This window comes from Acipenser ruthenus, chromosome 12 (genome assembly GCF_902713425.1).
Source record: "Acipenser ruthenus chromosome 12, fAciRut3.2 maternal haplotype, whole genome shotgun sequence".
NCBI classification, from domain to species: Eukaryota; Metazoa; Chordata; class Actinopteri; order Acipenseriformes; family Acipenseridae; genus Acipenser; species Acipenser ruthenus.
Window position 1 is genome coordinate 1,011,327 of NC_081200.1, and position 27,928 is coordinate 1,039,254.

General features: G+C 43.5%; 3 protein-coding genes across 24 annotated transcripts in view; 1 reads left to right on the forward strand and 2 right to left on the reverse strand.

The window, feature by feature from the left end:
- Positions 1-3,398: 3,398 nt before the first annotated feature.
- On the reverse strand, positions 3,399-8,233 carry rpl35a (ribosomal protein L35a). Of its 3 annotated transcripts, none has more exons than XM_034029549.2 (5): positions 8,172-8,233; positions 7,173-7,215; positions 6,571-6,723; positions 4,262-4,406; positions 3,399-3,461 (listed from the first exon to the last, which is right to left on the reverse strand). In XM_034029549.2, the coding sequence occupies exons 2-5, from the start codon at positions 7,181-7,183 to the stop codon at positions 3,438-3,440; spliced, it is 333 nt and encodes a 110-aa protein (XP_033885440.1). In that variant the 5' UTR covers positions 7,184-7,215; positions 8,172-8,233; the 3' UTR covers positions 3,399-3,437. The 3 variants fall into 3 exon arrangements, with proteins under 3 accessions (XP_033885440.1, XP_058890254.1, XP_058890255.1); XM_059034271.1 differs by lacking the exon at positions 8,172-8,233 and adding an exon at positions 7,880-7,995; XM_059034272.1 differs by lacking the exon at positions 8,172-8,233 and adding an exon at positions 7,566-7,590.
- A 192-nt stretch (positions 8,234-8,425) lies between these two features.
- Positions 8,426-12,591, forward strand: iqcg (IQ motif containing G). Its single transcript, XM_034924736.2, has 10 exons — positions 8,426-8,868; positions 9,387-9,580; positions 9,951-10,180; positions 10,319-10,447; positions 10,691-10,772; positions 11,191-11,352; positions 11,462-11,536; positions 11,651-11,782; positions 12,179-12,280; positions 12,411-12,591. Exons 2-10 carry the CDS (start codon positions 9,455-9,457, stop codon positions 12,519-12,521), a joined length of 1,149 nt encoding a protein of 382 aa, XP_034780627.2. The 5' UTR covers positions 8,426-8,868; positions 9,387-9,454; the 3' UTR covers positions 12,522-12,591.
- Positions 12,592-14,531: 1,940 nt separating this feature from the next.
- The window catches only part of LOC117417014 (DISP complex protein LRCH3-like), a 31,476-nt gene continuing 18,079 nt past the window's right edge, over positions 14,532-27,928 (reverse strand). Inside the window, exons 12-22 of one of the 20 annotated variants that reach the window (XM_034028620.3) lie at positions 27,268-27,447; positions 27,007-27,054; positions 26,431-26,484; positions 24,854-24,934; positions 23,914-23,997; positions 22,345-22,396; positions 21,487-21,600; positions 20,913-21,055; positions 20,607-20,744; positions 20,076-20,153; positions 14,532-16,332 (exon numbers count right to left, since the gene is read on the reverse strand). In XM_034028620.3, the coding sequence (XP_033884511.3) occupies positions 16,213-16,332; positions 20,076-20,153; positions 20,607-20,744; positions 20,913-21,055; positions 21,487-21,600; positions 22,345-22,396; positions 23,914-23,997; positions 24,854-24,934; positions 26,431-26,484; positions 27,007-27,054; positions 27,268-27,447 (1,092 nt within the window). In that variant the 3' untranslated portion in view covers positions 14,532-16,212. Of the gene's footprint in view, positions 16,333-16,378; positions 19,399-20,075; positions 20,154-20,606; positions 20,745-20,912; positions 21,056-21,486; positions 21,601-22,344; positions 22,397-23,913; positions 23,998-24,853; positions 24,935-26,430; positions 26,485-27,006; positions 27,055-27,267; positions 27,448-27,928 lie in introns of those variants that run through there. The other 19 variants (XM_059034275.1, XM_034028617.3, XM_034028616.3 and 16 more) reach the window with 19 other exon arrangements.

Consider the following 27,928-nt stretch of genomic DNA (forward strand, 5'->3'; position numbering starts at 1 on the left):
CTCGACGGTGTTAGTTTCAGACGTCGCTGTGTACGCGCTGCGGCCGCGCGCATTACGGAATAAAATAGCCGGTCGGAATAAAGGGCGCGTGCCCGCGGCTACTCGCCCGGTAGGTACAAAAGCAGACTCGATTCTGAACAGAAACTGCGTATTTTATATAATAACATTCATGAGTACCGCATCTGACAGTGTCTGACGTACATACACACGTTTCTCTTTTATTTTGTCACCTCACAGTGTACATTTTTTTTTTTTTTTAACGCGTATGCTCTCTATGTTGTTTAGTTTTGTTCCGTTTCATTTTACAGGTGTCTCTCTAATAAATGATGGTTCGTCAAGGTTCACAGGGCAGTAAATGTTTCTGCGTCACTGTTGGCAAGAAAGTCAATTATATATTTGTTTATTCCCTTATCTCTCTCCCCTCTCAGTTCATTATCTAATGTAAATGCACTAAGTGGAATAGTACAGACTGCCGCACGTCAACCGGCACCATAACATACCACAGAAACCTGCCATTCAAGGTACTAGCTGCATATTTATATCAACGCTATATTGCTATGAATAGCAATGTGTTCAAGTAAAGGGACCGAATTATAATTATATATACACACACACACATACATACAAATCCGTGTGTGTGTATTTATTGTATTGTCTTTGAAATTAATAAAACTGTAATTCACAAAGTCCCCAGTACAGGGCTAAGCAATGCTCACATCATGCAAACTGTCTGCAAATCATATTGTCAATAACATTAAAATGTGTGTATATATATATATATATATATATATATATATATATATATAATGTATTGTAAGTTTGTATTAGGCTCACCTAGGCGTGAAAGAATACTAATTAAAAAAGGAGATGGTTTTGCTGTTAAATGATTACTCACAGTATAATTTTTTTTTTCTTTATTTGTGCTGGAGTGTTGATGCGTGGATTCCAGTAATGCTCAATGCATTTCTCGGACAGCAGCCCTGGCAGTGCATGCATGCGAGGGCAGTTTCCTGAGAGTGCAGTAGGCTGCAGTTTGTGCAGAGTGCACCAGTGGGATTAATAGCCTGCATTTCAGAAAGGAGACAGTCCAGTACTTTTCCACTAGCCGCACTGACTGTTCCCTGTCAGGCCTGCTGTGTTCTGTAATGAGAAAAATCTTCATCTTTTTAATGTACAAGTCTAACAAGCAAAGCCATTTTACATAAACTTCCTAACTGTGCAAATAATTCATTCCAACTGCAATCTAACTGATAAAACTAACCCTATAAATTAGCCCAGGCTGTATATAGTTTGCTGAATGATGTGCGGATGGTATTATACACTATACTAAACACATAAACAGAGGCACACATGATTTAGATAAGTGGACTAAACACAACCGCAACAGGAAACTACCCCAAAGTAGTCTCTCTCGGCTACTGCATTGCTGTTCACTTAGTTTAGCCTACTGTGACATACAAAAATAAAAAACCTTACATGCATCATCACTTAACATTTCCAAAACTTCAGGGAGCACAAAGCCACTTTGTGGCTTGAAACTCGATTTTAGGAGACAAGGTTTCAGGCCATTGCATGGCACAATCATTGGGGTTTGATGCAGCAAAGTTGCCTCAGACTAGATCTCCCGGCCTCCTGGAACCAGGTTTCAAGCCGCTGTTCAAGAAAAAGTGGCTTTGTTTTCCATCATCTGAAATTTCATTTTTTCTTGCACTTCATTTATTTTAATTTACAAAAAGTAAATCCTGATAAAGAGGGCGAGTCCTAGTCAGCAGCCAAATATACCCAGCATTGGCAAAAAAACTGGTGCACAAGACTAGTTTGAGTTAACCTCGCCTGTGCACGACTACTGCATTCACATGGAAACAGGAGAACACTTTGTAGAGTCTCACTTTAATCTCGCCTCCACAACCAGCGTGTCGTACTGTAGAAGGGCTCCTATTGCAGCTTACTTCCAACAAGTACTGTCTGAATGTGTCCCTCCCAGGTCCAACCCACACTGGTTTTCAGATATAGTCCCAGATATCATTTGTTATCCACTGTTCAAAATGATCAAATCCATGCACGTAGCTGTATTTTTGACATCAATAGTTTAAATTCATGCTTGTCTAGTATACGGCACATCAGCTGGATAACAAACACGATCTTTAGTGATCGTGACAAATCATGAAGCATTTCTGCAGCCACACAGTAAAGAGTGCAGTGTTAAAACGGGGGTGTCAAAGCTACTTGCACACGAGTAACTGTCACAGCATGGGACAGCCTGAAGGAAACTGCCTGCACTGCCCTCGAAATGATGCAGAGAAGACTGGCAAGGAGTGGACAGACCCTCAGCAGAATACAGCTACCTACGTCAGCCTGCCACTGTACACTAGAAAGCTTTGAGAGTGCTGTGCTAGCACCCCCCTTACACAATTCAATACTTACATAACAAAGCTCTTTAACCAAGTTATTGTTTTTAAAAACAGTACTCTCCCCGAAACCACTGATCACAGGAAGGATAATAAACTTATGAAATGCCACCGCTTCCATTTCATACACAGATGTCAACACGTCTACACATAATCTGCATTGTACAGTCATCCTATACCTTCTTCATCTGTTGTAAACATTCAAGCATCCTTCACAGGTATAAAAAGGGATACACATGCCAATCACACAATGCGGTGGAATTGGATTTCTGAACACAAACACTGAACGTCATATTGTGCACACTTAACCTCCTGACACCTGTGTAATTGCAACACTGTAGAATAGAGAAGGACTTGATACAACGTGTCACATTAACACTGAAGAGCTCTTGCATCCATGTAGCTGCCAGCGAAGAGTAATAACGCTACACTGGATCATACCAGCTAGAGCTACCAATGGGTGTTGCTCAAGTGCTTTAAAGATCTGCATGAATTGCTTGTTGGTGAACTCTTGAAAGGGTTCTTTGACTTGTGCAGTAAAATGGAAAGGGGTTGCATGAGTCCCACAGATCTTCTTGTGCATGCACACTACACCTACCCTGGAAGCCTTTTCTCAGGCACATCAGGAAACACCATTCCTGGATCAGAACGACCGACCGTGAATAAAACGTAGTGAACACTATTCCCAATTTCCAGTTCTATTCACTCCTAACTAGTAATCTCAGGAAGAACTTGGAATAAAAGGACATGTCAGAACAGGAAGATCACTGGGAAAGGGAAAATTGTGAGGGTCTGGAACCAACTCCCCAGTAATGTTGTTGAAGCCGACACCCTAGGATCCTTCAAGAAGCTGCTTGATGAGATTCTGGGATCAATAAACTACTAACAACCAAACGAGCAAGATGGGCCAAATGGCCTCCTCTCGTTTGTAAACTTTCTTATGTTCTTAACTGTGGTGAAAAAACAATAAAAAAGAAAAAACCCTGAAACTGGATTTTCAAGTCTTTTTATTGTATGTACAACAGCGCTTTAAACCCTGGATGGATACAGCATCTGAAAGAAAAACACAGAGAGGTAAGACACACATTGGTGACAAAGCTTCATGTATAGTGTAAATATTTCAACATGGGTCACCACAGTAATATTTAGGACAAGCCACTGTTTGCAGTAAATTACATGCAGCAGCAGGTATCTCTGCACTCTTTTGAAATTCCCTTTATCCATAGATTTCAGTTTCTGAAACATTGACAGCGGTCTAGAATTCAAGTTCTCTTGTGATGATCTCCTCCTGATCCAGAGGCATCCCCGAATGTCAGGGATTCGTTTGATTGGTCAGATGGAGAACAAAGCACACTCGTGCACTCCAATTCGTTTCACGTCACTCCAGAGCAGAGTTGAAAGGCACCACAAAACACGTGCCAGGATGGATCTCTTTCTGTATAACTAAGCTGGTACCAGCATGCACGTTCACACATGTCTGGACAAGGATCATTTTTCAATTGCTTTTTCCAGTTCAGTTTGAGCTGCTTATTTCAGACTTGGTTGACCATTATATCAGCATGGAAATGTCATTAATATAAAGTTGTAAGGTGGGGCTTCTTGTTTAGTTTTTGTAACGGGGGTGGCGGAGACACTGTCTGAAAAACCAAGTGACCCAGCTGTAGCATGCAAGGACTGCATGGTTAAAAAAAACAAAACACCACATTAATAATGGGGCAAAACTGAAACAGGTTGGAGGCAGATAGTCATATCGACTACACATTTATTAATTCAAGAGCCGATTGGCAGACTGCAATGTAGAAAACGTCTTTGAAGAAGAAAGCGTTTGAAGCAGCGTGTGCCCCAGTACTCACCACTCGCACTCTGTGTCCCATAGCCTTGGCCGGGAGGTTGCTGCTGAACTTGGCGCGGATCATGCCGCTGTTTCCGTGGGCTCGGGTCACCTTGCCCCAGATCACACGGGTCTTGTTGGGCTTTCCGCCGGGGGTTACAGTGTTTCTACACAGACACAGGGACATTTAAAAGTGAATTATATGCATATAAGTTACATACAATTTCCTCTTGCAGATGAGAATCAAAAAAACAAATTTCCAAGTGTTCTCAAATCAGTTACCCACCAGGATCAAAACCCAAAGAAACATATCAAAATATCTAAATAAAGCTGCGATTCCTGGGATGTAGTTAAAGTTTCATATAGCAGAAACAATATTTTGCATAATTCCAGTAACACATTTTTTTTTTTTTAGATAATTCCTATCGATTTTTCCCAGTGATGAGCAAAAAGTGATGTCATACAACAGATCACATCCTAAACCATTAATAAGAAAGAGACAGACAGCTGCCATGACTTGTAAACTCAAGTAACTACAGCCAAGCAATGGAAAGACAGCAGATTCTATAGGCACCAATTACACTGAAGTCAATGCATCGATTATTGATCATGTGGCATTTAAATTTCCAGAGCTTCGATTACATATTGGTATCAAATCAGAACCTAGCTTGAAGTCTCCTGTTGCCGGTGTGCATTAAAAGATGGAGTGTGCGAGAGAAGGAGGCATATTGTATTCATGTTTTCCTGATTTAAATCTACTAAAATCTACTGCGTTAGCTTTTGTTTCAAAGCATGTTGTGATTGGATTATATGGCAATATTATATAAAAATAACTGAATTTAGTACAATAGTTACATTAGTCAGGATTTGTCAGATTAATTCAAATGTTTTGCTTTTGGACATAATGTTAACAGTAACGAACAACGACAGTTCAGATAGAAATTACTTGTGTTAAAATAGTTTTTTATTACTAGGATGCTAACACTAGAACCACCACGGTTGTACTCGCACCCAAAACCGCCGCAGGTAGTCATCGTGAGGGTTACATTTTAAAACATCAATATTAAAATTAGACACTAGACTACAACTCAAAAGTTTTATTCAAGCACATCATAAACATCTGCACAGGTGAAACACTATTTCAATGAACAACTAAACACAAAAGGGTGTATTTTCTAACTTACCATGATAAAGCACTACTTAAAATGAAAAACTATAATAAACATTTCAAAGGAAACTAGTGTGTAAACAGGTATATGTACATACAAAACTGTACAAACACGTATTTTTTATTTTAAAACAAAAGTAACATATGCTTTCTCGGCGTGTGTCACCTTGCACTGAATCCCCTCTACCTAGAACCGCCAAAGTCGTCACTTTGACTGCCTTTTACAATACATGTTTTAATTTTAATATAACCTACAATATATATATTTTTAATATACAAGCCTGTTATCTCTACTGGTCCTGGCAGCCGCCAATCCCTTCGTTTTGTACAAGGAATGCACCAGGGAAAATATCAGGATTTGCCATCTTGAACAGCGCTTCAGCAGAAACATTTCGATCACAAAATGGCAAAGCAGCAGCTCAACCTGGATTCAGTGCAAGCGTGACACACGCCGAGAAAACACTTTCATTTTAAATTAAATATGTTTGTGCAGTTTTGTATGTGCATATACCTGTTTGCACACTAGTTTCCTTTGAAATGTTTATTTTATTAGTTTTTCATTTTTTAAAGTAATGCCTTATAGTGGTAAGTTAGAAAATACACCCTTATGTTTAACTGTTCATTGAAATAGTGTTTCAGCTGTGCACATGTTTGATATGATGTGCTCGAATAAAACTTGAGCTGTAATCGACATTTTGTCTCATTTTAATATCGATGTTTAAAACTGTCATAATCACTGCCGGCGTTGGTTTTAGGTATGAGTTTAACCACGGCAGTTCTAGTGTTAAACAGACACCTGATACGGTCGCATGCATATTCTTTCCAATTGTTAAACTCAAATAAGTTTTCTAATTTCTCTGTTCTGCCTTATTTAACTGTTATTACACAATAGTGTTTTTAGTTATTGGTCTTTATTTTGAAAAATAAAACATCAATGCATGGATTAATCGTTGATAAATGCCTATACGACAATCGAATATGAAATTAGGGTGCCGATTACACCACTAGAAGTCACACAATGTATTAAAGCAACGAGAAGACAGCAGATTCTATAAGTACCAGTTCCACTGAACTGAATGAATGAATGAAGCGCATTAAATGTGATCCGAGGACACCAGAATGAAAGCACGGTGTGTGCCGTGTTGAAGACCCCCGGCACTCACTTCTTGGCCTTGTAGACGTAGGCACAGCGCTTGCCCAGGTAGAAGTCGGTCTCATCGCGGGTGTACACGCCCTCGATCTTCAGCAGCGCTGTGTGCTCCCGCTGGTTACGCAGGCCGCGCTTGTAGCCGGCGAAGATAGCCTTGCTCCAGAGTCTAAAACAGGGGGGAAGGGACAAACACTTCCAATAAACACCAAGCTCCTCAACAGCATCTGAACTCATACTTAAAAAAAAAAAAAACAGCAATTCTGTTGCACATGCAACCTTTAAAAATAAATAAACTGCCCTGGACCCTAGAGAGTGAAAGTGGTTTAAAATGTGAAATACTTCGCTCTTTAAAATGATCTGCCAAATACAAGAGAAGGTTCGCTTTTACAATAGAGATACCCTCTGCAATATCCTGCCTCACACACACATTAAGCCAGGGTACTGCTTTCAGTGTCCATAAGGCAATATCCTAAGCAGGATCAGTACACTTGACCAGGGCTTTTATAAACATGCTAGCTCAACCTAGCTCCATGCATACAATCAAACACACATGGTACACACAAAAAACATGCACTCATCTTAAACACCACCATGTGTAAATAGGAACAGGCTTACCTTCCTGGCATTGTGATAATGTATTGTCCAGACACAGCCAATCCTGTAGTACAAAAAAAAAAAAGTTGGTAAACGAGACTGAAAATGCACCCAACATGCTACAGTACAAATACAGACAGTGTGAAAGCAGACCGTGCACAAGCTAATACAGATTACTGGAGACTTAAACATGACCACAAAAACAGAACCGAATATTCTACTAGAGTAGCTGCACATACATGGAGACAAACCAACCAGGTCAGGACACTTGGTGGGTGCCTGTAGTTTATACACGTGAAATCACAGAAACAAACCAACTGGGAAGCGTCCCGCTACGTTATCATTGATTATCAGGCAGATCAGGAGTTTAACCGATCCCGGTTGTTTTAAAGCATTACTTGGTGCTGTTAATACCTCTGGAGTCCGACAGCCGCAGTACGCGAGATGTACTTGAGTTTTTACACAGGAAACGTGCAGAAAGCCAGCAGGCCTCTTCAGATAAACAGACTGCAGAGGAGTGCGGGTTTGAGCACCGCTTTTCACAGACACACAGTATTAAACAGCGGCGCTTTGTTCATGAGACAGCGGCGATTTTCAGTGTTCCAGTCAATACATCCAGCAACAGGTTCACACGAAGCATGCCATGACAACTAACCAGCGTAAACGTGTAGGCAACGACATTACAGATTTTAAATGAACTTAAAAGTGCACGGTTACATCGACCGTACCTCTTTTTAACAGTGAACCAAATTCTGCCCCATTCGTTTACTTTTAAACACTGAATGCACCTCCGCTCCACTCAAACGGAAACGGTTCCGAGACAGACATTTCTGGGCAGGGAAGGAACCGACAGAAACATCTAGTAAATATCTCCGTCATCCGCGGGTATGGATATACAAAACCGAAACATTTATTAACAAGGGACTCTGTGCTTATTACACCGTTGCGTATTGAGCGGCTTAAATGTTGAATAAGGTATAAACATTGTGTTTGAAACTAAACACTACCCATTAATCTCACCTGCACTGGGATTCAAGATGGAAAAAAAAGGGAGGGCCGTAAGGCATGCTGGGAAATTAACACCATACATATATAGCTGGCCAAATAGCGCCTGATTAAAATGAGAGTTAAACCCGTTAAAAAAGATGTGCATGTGATTGAAATGAGTTACATTTTAAAAAAAAGAAAGGTCACAAATGATTGATTCGGTCAGTGAGAATGTACAGTTTTCTAAAGGCAATGTTATGGAAAGGCCACTCGCTTTGAAAGGACCGAGCTGTTGCCGCAGCAACGGCGGTGTGGCTTTTAAAAACTATTTAATAATTAATTTATAGATAGTTATATTAATCTGTTAACGCTGATCCCATGAAGATGGCAATACAGTTACACATAATTCGTTGATTCAGTAACAATAAATATATATATTGACCCGTATTATTCTACTACGCTGATACTTATGAAGCACACCGAGCTACAAATATGAAACAGAACACTGTCCTTTTTTTTATTACGAGTTCTGTTTGAATAATGTGAAATATGTTTGTAGGTTATTATCTCCCGAAAGCGCAGTATGGTTTGTTTTTAGATATTTGTTTAAAAAATAACGACTCAGTCTTCTTGCTGTGTTTGGTTGCCATAGTGACAGCCCTGTCAACTGAGCAGATTGTTCGACAAGACTAGTCGTCCGGGCTGTGGAGAGAAAGTCCGGTCAAGAAAGGTAGAAACATCAGCAGAAAGTCATAATCTGTGTTCAATGTGTTGTGTCAGTTTTGATTTTTTTTTTTCAGAAATGTTTATTATTTTACGGATAATAATAGCACTAGCACCAGCGCGTCTGTAAACAATACCGTGTCCGAACTGTCAAAAAGTACCCTGTCGACGGAAGTTGTTAGAGTAGCTGTGGAGTGTTTATAATTGCAGATTCTGCACTTTTCTGACATCTACATTTACTTAACACAACGCCTTTTCAGTTTACAGTATTTTAGAGTTTAACAAATAAGCAAGTGTACCAGCTAATCAAAACTAATCAATTTCATGTCGACAGCAACAAACACGTCTGGTTTTGTTTTCAGGTTGTGTCGGATTTCTTTCTTTCTTTCTTTCTTTCTTTCTTTCTTTCTTTCTTTAATAGATTGTATAGACGTGTTTCTGGCGCGGTGTTGCATTTTGAGATGACCTTGTTGGTATATTGATTGATTGTTGTGTGTCGCGCTGTTTGTGCTTCGTTCATGCTAGCGATACCGTTGCCTCTGCACTGGTGGACTCCCGCTTCTGTGTGACTGATCTGCGAAGCAAGTGCTGCCATGGAGCCCCTGTCCCCGCTGGATGTCCTGCGGGTCTCCACTGTCCTGGAAGGCTGCCTGGACCAGCTGTCCATCCTGGGATACATCATGCCAGTCTCCTACGAGGGCCGGCCGGATTCTGAATCGGTACTGACTACCTCGCAGCACACACTCAGCTCGTGTGAAATAAACATTACTGCGGTTATACGGGCGCTAATAATGGCTTAAAGAAGGGTGTTTAAACCATTCAGAATTTTTCTTAAACATTTAACCATTGTCAAAGGCATGCATGTCAAATATAGATGCCGGTTGTAGTCTATTATACAGTACAGGATGTGTGAAGTGTAACGTTTTCTTTATGCAATATTTTAAAATATAAGTCTTTTCCGTATACACGTAAGTGTCGCACAAACCTGGTCTAGTGCACATTAATGCTGTAGTGCGGCATCGTAGAAAAGTGTTCCAGTGTTTTCCTGCAGTTTCGGATTCTGTATGGTTGGTTTTGTTTTCCTATCAGCTCGTTTGTGATGACATTGGGAGGATCCTGCAGCACCAGAGGAAGCTGCAGTGGAAGTTCAAGGAGCTGATGTCCTCCAAGTCGCAGTCTCTGGTCAGGAAGCCCGCCCAGGACGGGGAGCAGCAAGGGGACGCGGCGGGGGATCTCAAGAGATCAAACCTGATGTTCAGCAGGGCGCTGGAGCAGGACCCGCTGTCTGCAGAGAGCCTGCTCAAAGTGCAGGCTGACAGGTCAGGGCAGGGCAGATGACACACACTTTCAAAACATTGACCTCCTGCTCTTCCGGTTTTATATCTTGCAATTTGTTTGGATATTTGTGCATGTCTGTTTATTTGTTTAGTGTGTGTGTGTTTCTCAATCTCTTGCAGACAGTTTGCGGCTGGAGTGATCACAGAGACTCTGAGTGAGCTGCAGGAATTCGGAACCTTCCAGAACCTGCTGTCGGCAGTGGAGGTGGAGAAAGACAAGAAGACAAACCTTTATAACATAATTGTGAGGTCAGTGTCACGCGACAGGGATGGCTAGAGAGCTGGAATAGACTTCAGCTTTGATGACCAGTGTCACCACATTATATCAATGTGTGCTATTTTTTGCAACACAAACAATTTAACAAATACTAACTCCCCAAAGAGTTACATAAATATAAAATGCTAATTAGTAAGACTTGTGTAAGAAATGTATTTTGCTGTGAGCTCTGTGCATTGGTCTGTGTCTCAGCTTGACTGTGTGTGTTTGTGCAGTGAGGAGGAGGGGCGCAGGAGGATGAAGGCTCTGCAGAGACAGCTTCAGGATATCCGAAAAGAGAAAGAGATTGAGCTGCAGGTAGTGCTGTCTGCACCCCACTGTTAAACACCCCACAGAGAGCCAGGACCCTGTGGGCACTAATGTGGTCAGCAAATTACCACCATGCCAACAAGCACTAAATAATTCAAGAGTATGGTTAGAGTGCTGCATGACACAAGCTGATATTCACTGCACTAGAGGTTAGTGCGGCTCTGAGCTTGAGTGGGTGAAAATCAGATCCCTATAAAAAAATTATATACACACACACACACTGTATCTATATATAGGACAAGGGCACCTAATGGGTTAACCAGTACAGCTCATTTTAATGTGACGTTATTTCCATCTGATATCAAGACATTTCTGATAGCTGTATCACAACAGTATCAGTGTCTGCTGTCCATTATGTGAATAAATAAGCAATATGTGAAAATCCCCCCCAACCTGCTCTTGATAGCGTCGCAACGAGATGATCGCCCACCTCAAGGACCAGCTGCAGGAGATGAAGGCAAAGACGGGGCTGGAAGGGAAGTACGTGAAGAAGAGCTGCGAGCTGCAGGTGACCCAGGGACAGAAGATATGTGGAGAGCACGAGCACAAGCACCTGGATGAGATACAGGTATGGGGGGCCCTGTCGAAATACAGCAAGAGCAACTTTGAACTTATTTTATTATTATTAGCATTATTATTATTATTATTTTCTTTTTTTTATTATTATTACTAACCAGCGATTAAAGGATAAAACAGATGAAGAGACCCGGAGCCACTTGGAAATTGAAAACTTTCTGAAACACCACCAGACTGTAAGTAATGCTGTGTGTTGTGAACAGGGAATCCCTGTCGTGGTGTGAGAGAGGGAATCAGCAGTCAGTCACTGCAATGGGGATGGCTGGTGTCATTTTCTTGGTTGCACACAGGAGCTGGAGGAGAAACTGGAGTTCTGGATGGAGAAGTACGACAAAGACATTGATGCAAAGCAGCACGAGCTCACCATGCTCAAGACAGCCAAGGCCAACGACCTGGCTCGCCTGCAAGAGCTCGCCAAGCAGGTGGGGTCAGGGGTCAGGGTTTACTATTCCGTTTCGTATTTAGGGTGATTTGGGTATTCCTGTACATTCAAGTAGCTTGACCTTGCCTGTTCCATCCCTTGTGCAGTATCAAATAGTATTCTTTCACTGCAATTGTGGATAACAGAATGTAATAATACATGCTGCTGCTGTCTGCCTACTTCAGCACGGGTGACGTTGTGAAGTTGATAACCCTAGGTTTGCCTCTACTTGCCACATGGTGAATGTTACAAAATAAATAAATAATAAAAAACAGCAGCTAGATCAGCTGCACTGCACTGCATGCATTTCCACCGAACTCTGTCTTCTTGGGAACGCATGTCACTTTTGGATGGTCTGGAATAAAAAAAAAGCCTGTGTGTCTTTGCTTCCTCTCAGTACAGGGAGTGTGAACAGGTAGTGATGGAGGACCGCGTGGAGAAGGAGAACGAGAGGAAACGCAGGGGCCAGGAGGAGCTGGAGTACAAGTCCTGCACCAAGGTGAGCTCTGCGCAGCTGCCATTCATCACTTTATTAGAAAACACTGTGTTACAGTTGGCACCATGTAATGTAAATATTGGGTGGCGGTTGCTGTACCCGGCCCTAAAGAGGCCCCTCTGTGTCCCCCCAGATCCAGGCCTGGTGGAGAGGCATCATGGTGCGCAAGTGCCTGGGCCCCTACAAGACTGGCAAGAAAGGGAAGAAGGGCAAGGGCAAGGGGAAGGGCAAGAAGAAAAAGTGACAATTCTGTTTATTTCTTTTCATCTAGAACTTTAAAAAGAAAATGTATTAAAACCATATTCAGTGTTTCAGCCTGGATATCTCTTCTTTTTTTTTAACTGGATAGGCATGCATTTAACAACATGTTTGATCTCAGTCCGAGGGTTTGGTTGGCCTGTGGGCTGCTCTGCTGATGGTTATGAAAAACACACTGCTTGGATTTATTACACCACCTGCTTTGTGGAAGACACTGACTTGAAAGAGGCTTACCTTGAGGGGGTTGGAAAATGATTAGGGTTATAAATCTATTAGTAGCCTGCCGGTGGGATTTCGGGGTGCTTTGGGGAATCCATGTCACTCATGGTTTTGTCCCCCCAGTATTATGAACCTGTATACAAAACTTCACATCAATCCAGCAAGGTGTTGAGAAGTTCTAAGGGTCAAAAGCTTTGATAGAAACAAACAAACAAATAACTAACTAAATAAATCAAAACAACATGTGCTTGCACACAAAATAAAAGCACCCAAATTAGACTTGAAAAAATGCATCTTTACTTTTAAAATTACACCAAATAATAAATTGACAGGTCAGTTTTGCCAATATTGTTTGTTTAGTAATAAAAAAAAAATACAGGTCAATTTAAAAAGAAATACATACTTTTCAATGTACGGAATGTATTTATATACTGTACAGTAACACACAGGGGCCATGGGGAGCTCCCTGCTGCTGAGCTAATTACATGATTACAAGGGCTTACTTGAACTCTACCATACTTAGGATTCAGTTAAAAAACATTGAAATTTTATCTACACAGGAGGAAAACAAACCCCTTTAAAACAAATAAAAACCCTTTAACTTCCTTTTTCAAAGCCCCATGTCAATAAAAAGCAAGTTAAAACGGTCAAGGCTTATTTACTGTATTTTAAGAATCACCAAGTACACATTCCCAAGCTGCTAGTCCTCCAGTAATTCCTGTGTCACAGACTTACACTGCAGTAACCTTTTGGTATCCGTGTACTAATAATAAAATACATACAGTGATTAAGTGTTACTGTACTGTGTGAAGTCTGACACGACAGGAAGTTTCACTTTCTATTCCTTATCTTCATGGATTGCATTGAAATTGTCTCTGCAAACATGCAGCAAGGAAAGAGTTAACCCCGCAAAGACCAGGTTTTTACAGCATCGTTATACCTTTTAGTGTTTAAAAAAATATAATAAATTAACAAGCACATATACTGGTAAGTCATGTACATTACAGTATATAGACTATCATTAAATATATGTGATCCTGGTCCAGAAGGGGGCTGTAGCAAATTCGAAAATTACAAATAAATGTCAGAAGAACTGTAAAGTTTTCAAAATAAAATTAAAAAAGGTAATTAAGTTTCAGCAGACATGCCAAGTGAGGTAACCATTACTGGCTGATATGAACCACTTGGGACTAGGCAGAGCGCAGAACGTCTAGTTGGTGCTTCTTTACAAAAGCCTTTCAGTTAAAAAGCAATAACTGTTCCTTTAACTTTACACTCATGGGACATGTGAATTGGGAGCATGAGTTTCTGAACAGCAAGTTGAGCGTTTATGGCTTCAAACCAAAATACTGCCTCTGCAGCACAGAACGAGAAGGGGGGGGCAGAGTGTTTGGAAGAAACGCAGAATGGGAAATACTTTCCTAAATAGTCACTAATCTGTATAGGAAACGGCCCCAGATGAGCTCAAGAACTCCAGAGAAAGATGGTGGAATGCAGCGGTTCTCAATTCAGAGATTGGGGTTATGCTCCAGCCTTGTCCTGTATTTGTAAACAGAATCATTTCCACTGTTATAAAGTCACAGAGGGTTACTTCTTGTACATACACTGCAAGGCAACACAAATATAAACGTTGTATATAAAAAGTATTTAAGCAATTGGCTGAAGCATAGAAGCCGTTGAAGTTCAGCTGAACAGTAAAGCCAGTGTCACAATGTAATGAATCCCAGCATGCACAGCTAGAATAGCAAGCGCTACACTATTATACATCACACGAAGAAAGGTTATTACTATTATTGAGATCTACACTATTGACAAGTCAAAATAATGTGAACACCTGTAACAGTACTGTAGGTAAACAAGTATATTTCTTATTTGTTATTGTTATTAAAAAAAAGCTTATATGTAAGCAGCCTCAAAATAAACAATTTGAAGACTAGGTGCTGTTTCGATAGAGGCATGCATGCGTTTTCCTATGTATGAATTGTTGAGACTTGCATATCCTGGAATTTGCATTTATTACTAATATTATTGTCTGGTATTGAGCTGCAGCGTGTGTGTATCTTGCTAGCTCTTTTGCATAGCCATGCATTTGGTTAAATAGTGCAGCCATTTTATTGTGCACATGTTTAAAATCTGTATAAATGATACACGTTTCTTTTGGTGAGATATGATCAATATTCACCAAGCTCATGCAACACTTGGGCAAACTTGCATCTTCACAGGAGCGCACAGTCAAGCACTCCAAAGTGTGCTGGCTAAGGAACTCCTTGATTACAGGGACAGGGAACATGCTGAATCTTGTAGGAATAAAACATCAAGCAGTGAAAACTAAACTGCACAATTAATAACACAGGTAAGCTCAGCTTCACCTTCAGTGGTCCACATGACAGAACAAACCAGGAAAACCCAATACACCAAAGCACTGCCGCTGGAATCAGCTGTCAGCCTGGACAGCCCAGGACAGAAACACAAGCAGGGGAAAATTTCAACAACATTGCATCAGGTTTGTGCCAAAAACGCCAAGTCTGAGTTTCAGAAACGGGTGCTCCTCATCTCCTTTGTTTATTTACACCACTTTAAACATTTTATTTATTTATTATAATATATAAAGTAAAATCTTTCAGCAATCAGTATTGTTTCAATTTCTTGATAGAACGCAACAGGGACTGTGGCGCTTGAATGTTCAGCGACTGGTTTTTTATAATGATCCCAGTTAAACCGTCTTCATTCTGTGCGTGTGTCTGTGTCTGTACGTGTGCATCCTGTTTAATTACTGTGTAGAGCAAACATTAAAAAGCTTACAAATACTAATCTTTTCAATGTCAGGAAGTAAAGTTTGTCACTGGAACGCAATAGGATTGAATGTCCATTTTCCCCCTAAAACAACTGCAATAGGGTCTTCTATGCTAAGCAGAATCATGCTATGCCATTATCTATATAGAACTATGTTGCTGATGTTCACCAGCATGATGTAAACTGCTTTAAATGACTGGACATGTGCACTGTATTTCAGTGACACGCCCTCAGGTTCTGTTTCTATGTGCCATGCAAACCGTGAGAAAACAAAATAAATAACCATATACTGTATAGACACCCCCCACCCCATACAAGAAAGAAATGAACTGGATAAAGACACGTAGGGAGAAAGAAAAAAGGGTCAGTGATAAAGAGGAGGGAGAAGAAACAGAAAAGGGAGAAAGGAAAGGAGGAGTGAAAGAAGAAAGGGAGGCGCGTGTGAACGAGACGGAGAGGTTCCCTGCAGTCACTCTGGAGGATCTCGGTGCTGTCCCTGTGGGTCTGGAAGCTGCTGATGGGGTAACGATGGGGTCTGGGGTCTGCAGGGTCACTGCCTGTGCTGGGTCCCACTGTGGAAGAGCCGTCTTGGTCTGTGCTGAGCCCAGGCTGCAGGGGAGTGTGAGGGGAGGATGAGAGGTCCGGGGGTTTCCTGGGGGGGGATCCTACACCGAGGAGAGCTGCGGGTTTTTGGGCGGCGCCATTTCCAGCAGGGCTTGGACCGTCCCGGCCACCTGATCCAGACCTTTCGTCTCCAGGATGTGCAGCGGCAGACACAGCTGGGCCTGGAGAGAGCGGGACACACACAGGGACAGGGACAGGCGTGCACAAATATAAAGGGGGGGGGGGGGGGGTAAACGCAACAATAAAAAAAAAAATGGATTTGAATGAATGGATAAATTATAATAAAAACTAAATGAAATACATCTACAATGTATAAATTCTACAGCCTGTTAACCCTGGTGTCCAGTTTACTTCGCGTTCCATACCGATGAGGTAATGATCTAATTTTAATGGGTTTTAAGTTATTGCTTTATGTGCTTTAGATTTGTATTGTTTATCTCGTCTATCTACAAAGGGGACGCACGTAAATGGACACCTTTTTGGTTAACATCTTGACAGGGAAACGAAATGAGAGAATAAACTAAAGAAATGCAAGCTCAGTAAAAACAGCAGGAGAGGGAGAGGAGGGGAGGGGAGGGGAGGAGGAGGTGCAGTGGTTGAGAAACACCTCCGTTCTGCAGGACTGGAGCTCAGTGCTGTGCTAATAGGTGGACTGCATTTATAAAAGGCAGAGACGTTAATAATCTAATGTAAACCCAAGCTTCTTGGAGGTATCCCTGTACAGCACAGTGACCTGTCTTCACTAAAGAAGATGGATTTTCCTGTTATTTGTTTTTTTTACCAGTCTGCATATACAGATCAAACCCAGGTGGAGACACTAAATGTGCACTTTTATAAAATGGAATAAAAAACATAGTGAAAGATTGAATGATTGAATATATAGCAAGTTATTTAAAGAAGAATCCATGAACTTGGATCTGGTGACTTCAGGGTGGGTGGAGAGCTGGAGTCAGTGCAAGATATTTCCAACAGGAATCACAACACCACCACATGAAAACTGCTGAGATTTTTAATGGGTAAAGAATCACCAGGAAGGAAATCCTAAGGAAAAACCTCACAAAGGCATCTCGGGGCACACTTTAGAAAAACACTTTGTAAACGCAGCTCAAACACAGCAGCGCTCAGCACTCTGCTTTCTGCTGTACATCTGCATACAGACACAGGCTCAAAGAGAGGTCCACTGGCAGTCCATCATGGGAAAATATGAATAACTCTGAGCTCGGCCGACACACCAACCTGGCGCCTCTACATGCTTTGCAAAGCAAACAGTCATGTCTGAACAGCGGCTAGGAAACAAATACCTCAGGGATCCTGCACACTCCCCTACTGCCTGGTTACAAACCGGTTGCATTTATTGATAAAGCTCATTACAAAAGGAACACTTTGTCATCATGAGCAACAGATCTCTCCTTATCATACCGTGTCCCCGTTTGAACAAACACGCCGTCATTTCATCTGTAAATGACCAGGGAAGGACACAAAGGCACTGGAACAACGTTAAACAAAAATATCATTGCAACAGCTTTGTGGCATCACAGCGATACGAACACACTGGAGTCTTACTGCAAAGAGGAAAGAATACACAAGTATCATTTCTCATCTCTCATCGTTCAAGCAGTCATTACCAAAACCTGGTAGCTTAATTGCCAGCTACAGAACAGGCTGTTTCACTCTGGGTCAGAAGCAGCTAGGAGATCCAGCAGGATGCACAGGGGATCGGGGGATACAAAACCTGGATTGGATTGTGCCTTTAATATCCTTGCAGGGATTGCCAAGCTTTGCAAAAAACTGACCCCGTGCACACATGGTGAATCACGCATTTAAACACAGACACTCCCCTGCTTCACAATTCATACTCGCTCCTCTTTAGGTGCAGTCGTACTGAAATTTTTTTCACGGTTATTGTCTTATTAAACACGACATCATCCGATGCAACTACTGACATGGCATTTCAGTTACGGATTTTGTTTTCTTTCTTCTTCACATTGCAATAGAAAGCTGTATAATCAATAGGCTGAATTCCAGTCTTACTGATCTACATGAAACAGTACAGTAGTTTCCAAACACCGCAGTGCAGGGCGCTTGGTATGGGTCACGTTTTCGTGTTCACATCGGGCCCATGAACAGTTCTGAGAATACTTGTGTATTTTTCAACCCACCGCATGAAACCTGAACAGACGAAAAGATAGTTCAGATCAGGTTTCCCCCATCAGTGCCGTTCACAGTGGAGGTCTGGAGGATGTTTTGTGCCGAGGATTCATCGCAACCCCCTTGAGAAGGAAGCTCAGGGTGCCTTTGAAATGCGAGACACTTTCTTCTGCTCAGACCCGAGCTGGGGTCTGTGTAACCCACGGGTTGCTTGAGGAATGAGCTACAGCAGGAACTCTAAAGTGCTACGGACAATGCTTCACTTCAAGCCACAGGGAGTTAGTTGTCCAGGCTTGTAACAGGCTTACTGTCCAGACTCAAGACTTCCGAGGAATGCATAAGGTTAGGCAGTCCATAGCAACACACAGCAAGACAAACCGTAGCGGACGCCAGCCACAGCAACCTGCCCTGCTCTCAGGGCTCAGGGGGGTGACCAAGCCACCAGCTGCTCTGTCTCAGTGAAGGGGAAGAGGGTGCTGGAAAGCAATGGCATTTCCCAAATTTCATTGTTTATTCAATTCAGTTTCTTGTGATACTTAACAGCGTCCTGAGTAAAGTCACCAAAATCTTATTCGAGACGAAACCCCTCCCCCCCCCCCCCAGCCCAAAAAAAGAAAATGTTGGGGCTGAAACGGCTGCACCTTTAAGGCACTAATCTCATAGTATCTTAATTGTACTTTTAAATTGTGCTATTATTTAAAGAGGATGTCTTATCCAAGTTACAGTATCTGCACAGCCCTAGGTCTGGACATGCATGACAGGATGGGATCACAATCCCGGTGGACAAATCCCTGGAATGCACATCTGAACAAACTTTCTGTCTCGTCTCCCGACACAGCTGGTGGCTTGTCCCTCTCCCCGTAAGGACAGGGGTCAGAGAGCTAGAAGAGCACAGAGAGCTGGTAGTACAGTGCGCAGAGCAGAGACATCACAGTGAGGTAAAACACTGCAAATCCAGCCAGCAGCGGGGCTGAAGCAGGGGCTGCAGGGGGGGTCCTGAGAGACAGCAGCGCTGCCAGTGTCCAGTACAGGCAGCGGGGGTCACCCTGCAGCACAGCCCCCACGGGACACAGGCTCTCCTGAACCAGGGAGCAGGAGGAGGAGGGGGCAGGGGGAGGGGTGGAACACGGAAGAACAGAGGGAGGACAAAAGATATGGGAGGGCAATGGAGCAAGGAAGAAAAAAACATGGGGAAATATTTAAAAAGGAAGTATAAGATTGTATATATGAATAAATAACAGGGGGATCAGGGAGAGTAAAAGACGGTCATGGGAGAGTGAATGAGAATGAGGAGGGGAGGAAAAAGAAAAGGAGAGAAAGACTTTGTTAGTTGCACCCGGAGCCAGAGGCATGCCTTGGTTATTTATTATGGAGGAGAGCAGCAGCCTGCTCAGAGCCAGGGGAGAGGGGCTGCTGCTCAAGATCCACCGGCACCTTTCAGAGAACAAAGGAGTCTCTCTGACCAGAACAAACAGCATTTTAAATTGGAATGGAGCTTTGCTCAGCTGAGACTGAAACATCAAGCTGGAATCAGTTTTCTGGTTGCTGCTTGTTATTATTATTATTATTATTATTATTATTATTATTATTATTATTATTACTTCATGCAGAGGGATTTGTCAGTCACTCAGTCAAGGTTACGTTTGTCTAACCAGCTAGTTCAAGTTTAACCCTTTAGTCCCCATTATTGGGATCTTTATAGACAGGAGTGCAAAGCAACCATTCAACAGACTTATTCCTGTGTCTGGTGTCTTACCTGCGGCACCCCCAGCCTGCGGCACGCCTCCAGGAAGTTCTCCACGTTCCGTCGACACTTCGCCATCGTCAGCTTGGGCTGCAGCAACAGGAGAGCAAAAAGTCACATCTACAGACTGCAGTACGATACACAAGCTGAAGCAGAGAGGTCAGGAATAAATGAGTGCCTGTGTCAGGGAAGGAAATAAGACTCATATTGGATAGCAGAATGATCCAATCCAGGTTTTACTATGAGCTTAACAAGGCACATCTGAGCTTGTTACCTTTACACTGGGGCTAAACCAGCTCATAGTAAAACCTGCAATGGGTGAAACTGCTATACAATAGGAGTTTTATTGCAAGCCCTGCTGTGTGTGTATGGCACTGGTTCGGTTCACTTGGTCATATGATTTTCCTAACATATTGAGAATGAAGCAGTATAAAACTCATGTACCCACGTCCAGCATTACGACTGGCATCACATCCACTTTTCTGATGCAGAATCTTTTGAACGTCTGCTTTGTCAGGCAGGCAGAGGGGTTTCAGTGCTTACCACAGCGGGAGACGGCACGTGGATGCTGGACACTGACCGTGGCCGCACGTGATTGGCTAGGTGGCAGAGCACCACTCCGTCCGTCAGGGCCGCCCCCAGGTCGCTAGGCAACGACACTTTCAACCGGGACTCGATATTCTGCAGGGACAGAGAACGCAGACTTCAGGACTGTGTCCCTCCACCTGGGTAACTGCAAAACTTAAACAGGCTTTTAAAATGAGGACGGCACGGAAAGACCCTCAAAGGGTTCGTGTGGAATAACACGCCCCAGATATGAGCCCAGCTGTACAGCCGATGCGCCCCTACCTTGCGTAGCTCCTCTGCGAGCGGGGAGTCCTCTCCCAGCTCCCCATCGCTCTGCGGGCTCCTCGGCTCCTCAGAATCGAATCCCGGAGACATGGGGGATGTGGGGGAGACGGGGGACGTGGGGGACAGCGTGGGGGTCACTGCTAGAGGAAAGAGAGGATCTGCATCAGGGGCTGGGGCCAGTGCTGCTACAAACTGTTGGCAATCGGAGGTTAGTAGCAACATTTTTTTTTGTTATACAGTCCAAGAAACACAAACCTGGTTATACTTTTATTACACTGCTTTTTTATTGTTATTGTTATTATTATTATTGTGCGCATCCAGTAAAGGAGTGCAGGATGCGCACAACAGCAAAAAAATGGATTTAAGAAGATTTTGGAACAAGCATTAATATTACACCTTTGTGGCTAACTAGTTTCTAAAATGAGCTGTGTAGTCAGATAATGAACAGTCCCTTTCCTGCACACACACAACAGCCATGCACGCATGCACACACACACTCACACACAAACTCACACAGAGCAGCCCGAAGCAAAAGCACTCAGAGGCCAGAGGTTGCAGGTCCCACACCTACCTCTCTTGACCTCCTCTCTCAGAGCCGCGCGGAACAGGAAGCTCTCAGGGCGATGGGAGGGGCTTCGGTAGGAGGGCGGGGAAGCAGGGCCAGGGTAGGGAGGTGATTGGAGGGCTGCAGGGGAGACAGGAAGCAGGTGGACAGACAAAGCAAGTGGAAAATATTTGATGAGGAATAAAATAATTTTAAACAGAATAAGAAACTACTCAGAATAATAGAGGACCTGCTAACTAACCAAATCTGGGTGTTGCACACTGCGATACACATGCTGCCTGCCTTCAATCTGAAATCTCAGGATGTGTAACACACTGCATTGATTAAAGAAAAGGAAGTCCAGTAGTCATTGATTTATTGATTACTGATATGTTGCTCTTACAGAGTAAGCAAAGTCAATAGGGGAGTCGAGTCTTTCTTACTGTATTCAAATGGGTTAGAAAATAAAAAGGGAATGAAATGGTGAAGAAGGGTGCAAGCAAACGATCAGATGCAATATTCTAGGCAGGTATAAGCACAGGAGAGGACCTGAGACCTGCGTCTGCAATCTAATCCCATCCAATCCAGGGAAGGGGCAGGGTGGGGGGAGCCAGCCCAGCGGAGCAGTCACATCAAACCACACATCATATCAACCAAGGCCCTTCACCAAACAGCCACATTACTTTTACAAAATTTAAGAAGACACGATTTGGTAAATCACATGCATTCCTTTGTCAGACGCTGCATTTTTTATGATTGTCTTTTCTTTCTTCCAGCAAAGCAACCCAGGAATAAGAAGACCGTGTTTAAACAATTGAAACACCACTTGAAACAGGGAATGGATGTGTTTGAATGGGGCAGCACTAACATGAGGAGGTCTCTTACCTGACTGGAGGAAAGACGCACTCTGTGAAAGCGGGGATCTCTCATCGTTCTGCTGCAGGAGGAAAGCAAGATTATTATGGAGTACTGGCTGTGTCTCCAAAACTGTACAGGGGCAGGGCACAGCACAGCGGTTAAACCATGCATCATCCAGCCCCTGCCAGGGACCCCAAATGAACTGCTCAAAGACAGCTGGAACTGTGCGTCGCTGTGTGGGGAGGACTGAACCATGACTGCCTAAGTGGTACACTGTAATAAGGCGAGTCAGTAACAAACATATCCCCTGGCTGGCAATATAAAAATATATCTATACAGTATATATATGCGCGCACACACACACACACACACACACACTAATGCACAATGAAAATGCAACAGTAAGTTTTACATGAATAGCTCTTTTACATTTTAAATAGTGAGCAGATAGGTTTGTTGATTGTTTGAGTAGTATTGTTCCTGCGGATAACAAAATACTGAGCTCAAGTCATGTGGTTTCATAAAAATGCCAGGTGCTCAGTGTTTGATATTTGAGTTGAGTTAAAATTGCCAAAATGAGTTATCTGTATAAATAGCCATTCGAAAAGATTTTAATTAACTCAACAGCGAAAGATATGACCACGTCCTACTTGAGTAATGAAGATCGCCTGGCTGCTATCGGCATGATTGAAGGCAGCCTGTCTGTGAGAGAAGTTGCCTGGAGAATGAGATGTTCTGCTTCAAGAATCAGCAGACTAGTCCAGAAACCGGCTCTGTGAGGGACAGGCCACGTCCTGGAAGGCAGAGGGTCACCACACTGACCCACCATGTCATAGTGAGCATTATGCTGACTGCTGCGTAGTTCAACCTTACTGAGTAGAGATACATTGATGAAGTCCTTGAGGCAACAGTTTCTCCGGATTGGCTTGCAGGAACGGAAGTGTTGATTTTTCCAGCAGGACAATGCAAGACCACACAGTGCTAGGATTAGAATTGCATGACTTCAAGAAAACAATGCCGAGGTCTTACCGTGGACAACTTTTGTCTCCTGACCCGAGTCCAATAGAACATCTGTGGAACCAAATCGCCAGTGCCATCCACAGGAGACAACCGCGACCAGCCAACCTTCGCCAGCTGGCTGCAGCTGCACAGGAAGAGTGGTGGAACATCCCACAGCAGTCTCTCCAGAGGCTGATCAGGTCTATGCGTCAACGCTGCCAGGATTGTGTTAATGCTCAGGGAGGTCACACCCCATACCAACTTTGTAATATTTTCATTTTGACAGTGATTCTTTGATCTTTTCTGTTCACATTTTCTGTGATTTTTTTGACATTTACTTTTAAAATATTTGATTAAATCCATTAGACCCAAGTGTTGCATTTCTTTTGTGCATCAGTATATATCACATGCATGCATAGATGTCAGTACCATCATTATAGGATGCTAGAACTGCTATCTGTGCAGTAAACTATGAGAGAGGACGATGACATATGGTCCTTGTAGTTATTATAAAGGAGGTAGACTGTACTCCAACCCTGCAGTGCAATGCTGTGCTTTGTGGATTATGAGGATGCCTGTTGCAGCAGCGTGCCATACCTGGAGTAGACAGCAGGGGGACAGAACTGCTGCTGCAGGAGAGACGTGAGAGGCACAACCATCGTGGGACGTCCCAGAGAGAGACTGAGAGGAACGCAGGCAGGCAGAGTGAGAGGGAGCAAGGAAAGAGAGAGAAAGGAAGAGAGGGAGGGGTGTTAGAGGCATAGAAGAAGAGAGAAATTTAAAAACGTGTTGTTAGCCACAGTAGTTAGTTAGTTAATTTAGTACAGCAAAGCAACGGGAGGCAACAGTATCAATCAGCTACTTCATGGAATGATAAAAAAATATGTTTTCTAAGTATAAAACCTAAACTAACATCTGTGTGACAAATGAGTGAGTGTCGGGGCTCAGCACGGATTTACAGTACAGACCCCCAAGGCTACAATGCTACACCTTACACCTGAGCTAGGAGGTGTGCATGAAGTGACACGCGGACGCCTCTATGTCGGATTGCCCCAAGTCAGGATGAGGTCTATTGCTAAGGCTGACCGGATTGGAGGATGTCACTGTTCACATGGTAATTGGACTGTAGCTCCTCCTATTAAATTCCTCAGTGATTGTATTTACAGCTACAGTGATTTAGCCTTAACAAGGAAACAGTGGAAACTTTTGACTACTGTGGCAGCAATGCACACAATTCCTCCTACAGTAAGGCTTGTTTGCTGCTAGCGGTGCTGCTCTGGATATACCACCATTAACCAAGCGTGCCACCCCCTTGAGAGGCGTGGGAGTGCCTGTGAAAAAGAATGCATCTCTATCCCATGGGGGTCTAAAGAATCTTCCTGTCTCTATCAGTTAAGTGCAGTTGCTGTAAGCTTAATGCACAAAGTGGACCAAAAAACAGGTTTGTTTTTAGAATAGCCTCCCCTGCTGTGCAAGTACTGTGTGTGACGTGTCAGTGGTCAGGGGTTGCTGAATGGGCTCCCCGTGCCTCAGTCACCTGTTTGTGAGTTCCTGGTCTCCTCTTAATGGTATTGGTGTTACTGTCTATTTCAAACACCATGAGGGGCTGATACCCATTCTGTCAAGAGAGTCAGCAGCAAGGAGAGTGAGAAAATAAAAGACACAAAGAGAAAGAGTTTAAAAAACAAACAGCAAAAACCACCGAGCAGATCCAGACGATTACACTGGTTATTGGTTAAACATGGAAAGTGAAAGCTGGAAACTACAGAAGAGATGGGCTCCCAGTGTGTGAATGGCAGACTGACACTAGTTCAGCTGTTATTGTGTTTTATGCTTTAGTTCAGGGAAAATGTATCCTTAAGTGTTATACTTAAACTGAATACTTAAGGCTTTATATGCAACCAGCCCCAGTTCCTTCAATAATAAATTGTTGATTTCTGAAAGCATTAGCAAAACCCTTCATGTAAATCTGTCCTTTATGTGGTGCAGGATGGAAATAAGACTTATTGCATAGCATATTCACCCATTCCAGGTTTTACTACCAGCTTGATCAGTCACAATGTTATGCGATGGGAGTCCTGTTTTTATATCCCTATAGTAGATGGTGTCAGTTTTGTCAGCGAGACCTGGGATTGTGCCCAAGTTTCGCTCCTTCTCAGTCATTTCAAATCATTACAGGACTGATTTAAGACAGCGTTCAGCTCGCACACAAAATGTTAATGAGTGAGATCTGTAAGGTGCAGTCAGACATGCAGATCGATCTGATCAGAGACTCTTAAATGTTCCTGTGCTAGCTGCCAGCCTCTCGGATTACTCTGTCCGCTGGCACTTTGTTTGTTGCACTGCGGAACACAGACAGCACATGCTCCTAACTACGGCTCCCGTCTCCAGCATTAGAAAGTGGCAGTGCTGCATTGGCCTGTGATTCCATGCAGAGCGGCCCCTCCAGGATTGCTAACACTGGGAGAGGCTTGATCTGTTTGGAGGGGAAACCAGAGGCATGCAGGAGAGAGGCAGGCAGTCAGAGTCCTGAACACACACACAGAGTACAGGCAGGCAAATCACACAGGAGCGATACTGTATACTCCTACAGCAGAGAGAGAGAGAGAGCGCACAGCCCTCACTCACTCACACTGAGCACAAACCGGGGAACAGGGGGCTGGAACCCACAACGGGAGGGATTTTAATAAATCACTGCTAGGATCTACATCTTTATGTTTTGCAAATTACGAACAGCATATTTACTGTTTGTCTCTTCTATAATATATTTTAATATAACATAGGTCTGCTATTCACTGCTCCTCCCTCATTCTTAACTTTATTAAACATTGCAGGCTCTACAGAAGAGAAGTTTCTCATATGTTTCAGCTATTCACAGAGTTATTCTAATTAATGCTTTCCTTGGACAATTGCCAAAGATTTAACAGAGACATAAAAAAAGGCGATGACCAGTTCTTAAAAGCTCCCGGTTTGAGCTGCAATGCCAGAAGAGAAAGAGGCTCCTACTGAAAGCGATTCTCTACGAGGCGTGACTGATTGAGAGCTAGGTGCCTGGATCTACAGTCTAGGTTTCAGATTGGTGGCTGAGGCCACTCCGTGCAGCAAGGCTCTTACCACTAAGAGGGCCGAGTCGTCCGTGTGCTGAGAACGTCTGGAGGGGAAAAGGCGCTGGGGTGGGAGGGGGAGAAAGGGAGTGAGGTCAGGATACACACACACACACGCACACACACACGATGCAGGCAGGGACAGTGGGGGGGGGGGGGGGGGGGGGGGAGGTACAGAGTACAAAGTTCCCCCAACTCCAGTGGCCTCAAGAGAAAGGGGGACTTCATCCAGCACCATGCCAGACCAGACTCTCAGTTTCCACTTGCACAGGGTTAGGTGGGATCCAGAGAGAGCGTGCCTTATTCTCTGTGCAGCACTAACCACTGAGACGCTGGCGAGAATACTCAGGGTCTTAGCTGTGGCGTAAGCCCATTGGTAACAACACCTGGCCGCTGTCTGGTATGGTACAGTACGAGTGTACTATCAGAATGTTTCAGCACAATGGAAAAACAGTATGGCAGGAGGGTTGCTGGAGGGTGCTGGGGCTGCCTGCCTTCTCCATTTCAATCTATAGAACCCATCATCACAGCAGACACACAAAAAGACAGACAGACAAGGACACAGCTAAGTGCAGACAATTCTTACCTCGCTGTCCGTGGGACTCTGCTTTGTGGGGCTCAGTGTTGTTTTGTGCTGCAACAAGAAAAATATAATTGCGCTACAGATTGTTTTGATTTGAACTTGTTACAGAGAACAAATGTGACGCATGGAACACTGAGGGTTAAGAAGGTGGAGAGGGACAGGGAGAAATAACGGAATCCCCCATTAAATAAAAACAGTACAGCTGAGGCGAGAGAGCGAGAGAGAGCGAGAGCGAGAGCGAGAGAGAGAGAGAGAAGGAGGTACCTTGAAGTCCAGGGCAGTCGGGAATGCAGAGGAGGGAGGAGGTGGGTCTACCTTGACAAAGTGCAGGACGGCCTCTCTCTGGATCTGCTTGGTCCTCTGCCTCTCCTCCTCATACTGCAGTGCTGCCAGCTGGGCCTCTCTGCGGGCTCGCTCCACCCCGGCCTGGCCTCTGTGAGAACACTGAGCGAGGGAGAGAGAGAGGGAGAGCGTGAGCGAGAGAGAGAGAGAGAGAGAGAGAGACAGAGAGAGAGATACATACACACACCACAAGGATGGAAATAAGACTCCCAACGCATAGCAGTTTGATTCATTCCTGAAAGTGCTATGCAATAGGAGTCTTATTTCCATCCATCCCTGGTATGGCCCACAAACACTTTAATGAAATAGGTGTCACGGGGAAACAAACAACTGATGAACAAAACGTTCATAAAAACTCCACACACTTTTTAGGAACACTAGTCTACGCGCAGTATTAAACGACTGAAAGTAATTCCTAATAGGTATGTGTGCTGTACCCCTGCTAAATGATTAACCATGCTTTTGTTTGCATAAATTAGACGTATCTGCTCCTTATCCATAACACTGGGGCAGAGACTCTCAACAAGGGCAAATAAAGAAATACCGGACACGCCGAATCGTTAATCGGCAATAATGAATTGTT

What these genes read in the sequence shown, in the direction of transcription:
- rpl35a (XM_034029549.2), bottom strand. An exon ending in TACGTCTACAAGGCCAAGAA is followed by an intron (nt 4,407 to 6,570) that starts GTGAGTGCCGGG and finishes GTGTCTGTGTAG; the next exon opens with AAACACTGTAACCCCCGGCG. An exon ending in TGGGACACAGAGTGCGAGTG is followed by an intron (nt 3,462 to 4,261) that starts GTGAGTACTGGG and finishes TTTTTCTTTCAG; the next exon opens with ATGCTGTATCCATCCAGGGT.
- iqcg (XM_034924736.2), top strand. Translation starts at nt 9,455, where the DNA reads ATGGAGCCCCTGTCCCCGCTGGATGTCCTGCGGGTCTCCACTGTCCTG. An exon ending in GCCGGCCGGATTCTGAATCG is followed by an intron (nt 9,581 to 9,950) that starts GTACTGACTACC and finishes TTTTCCTATCAG; the next exon opens with CTCGTTTGTGATGACATTGG. An exon ending in CTTTATAACATAATTGTGAG is followed by an intron (nt 10,448 to 10,690) that starts GTCAGTGTCACG and finishes GTGTTTGTGCAG; the next exon opens with TGAGGAGGAGGGGCGCAGGA.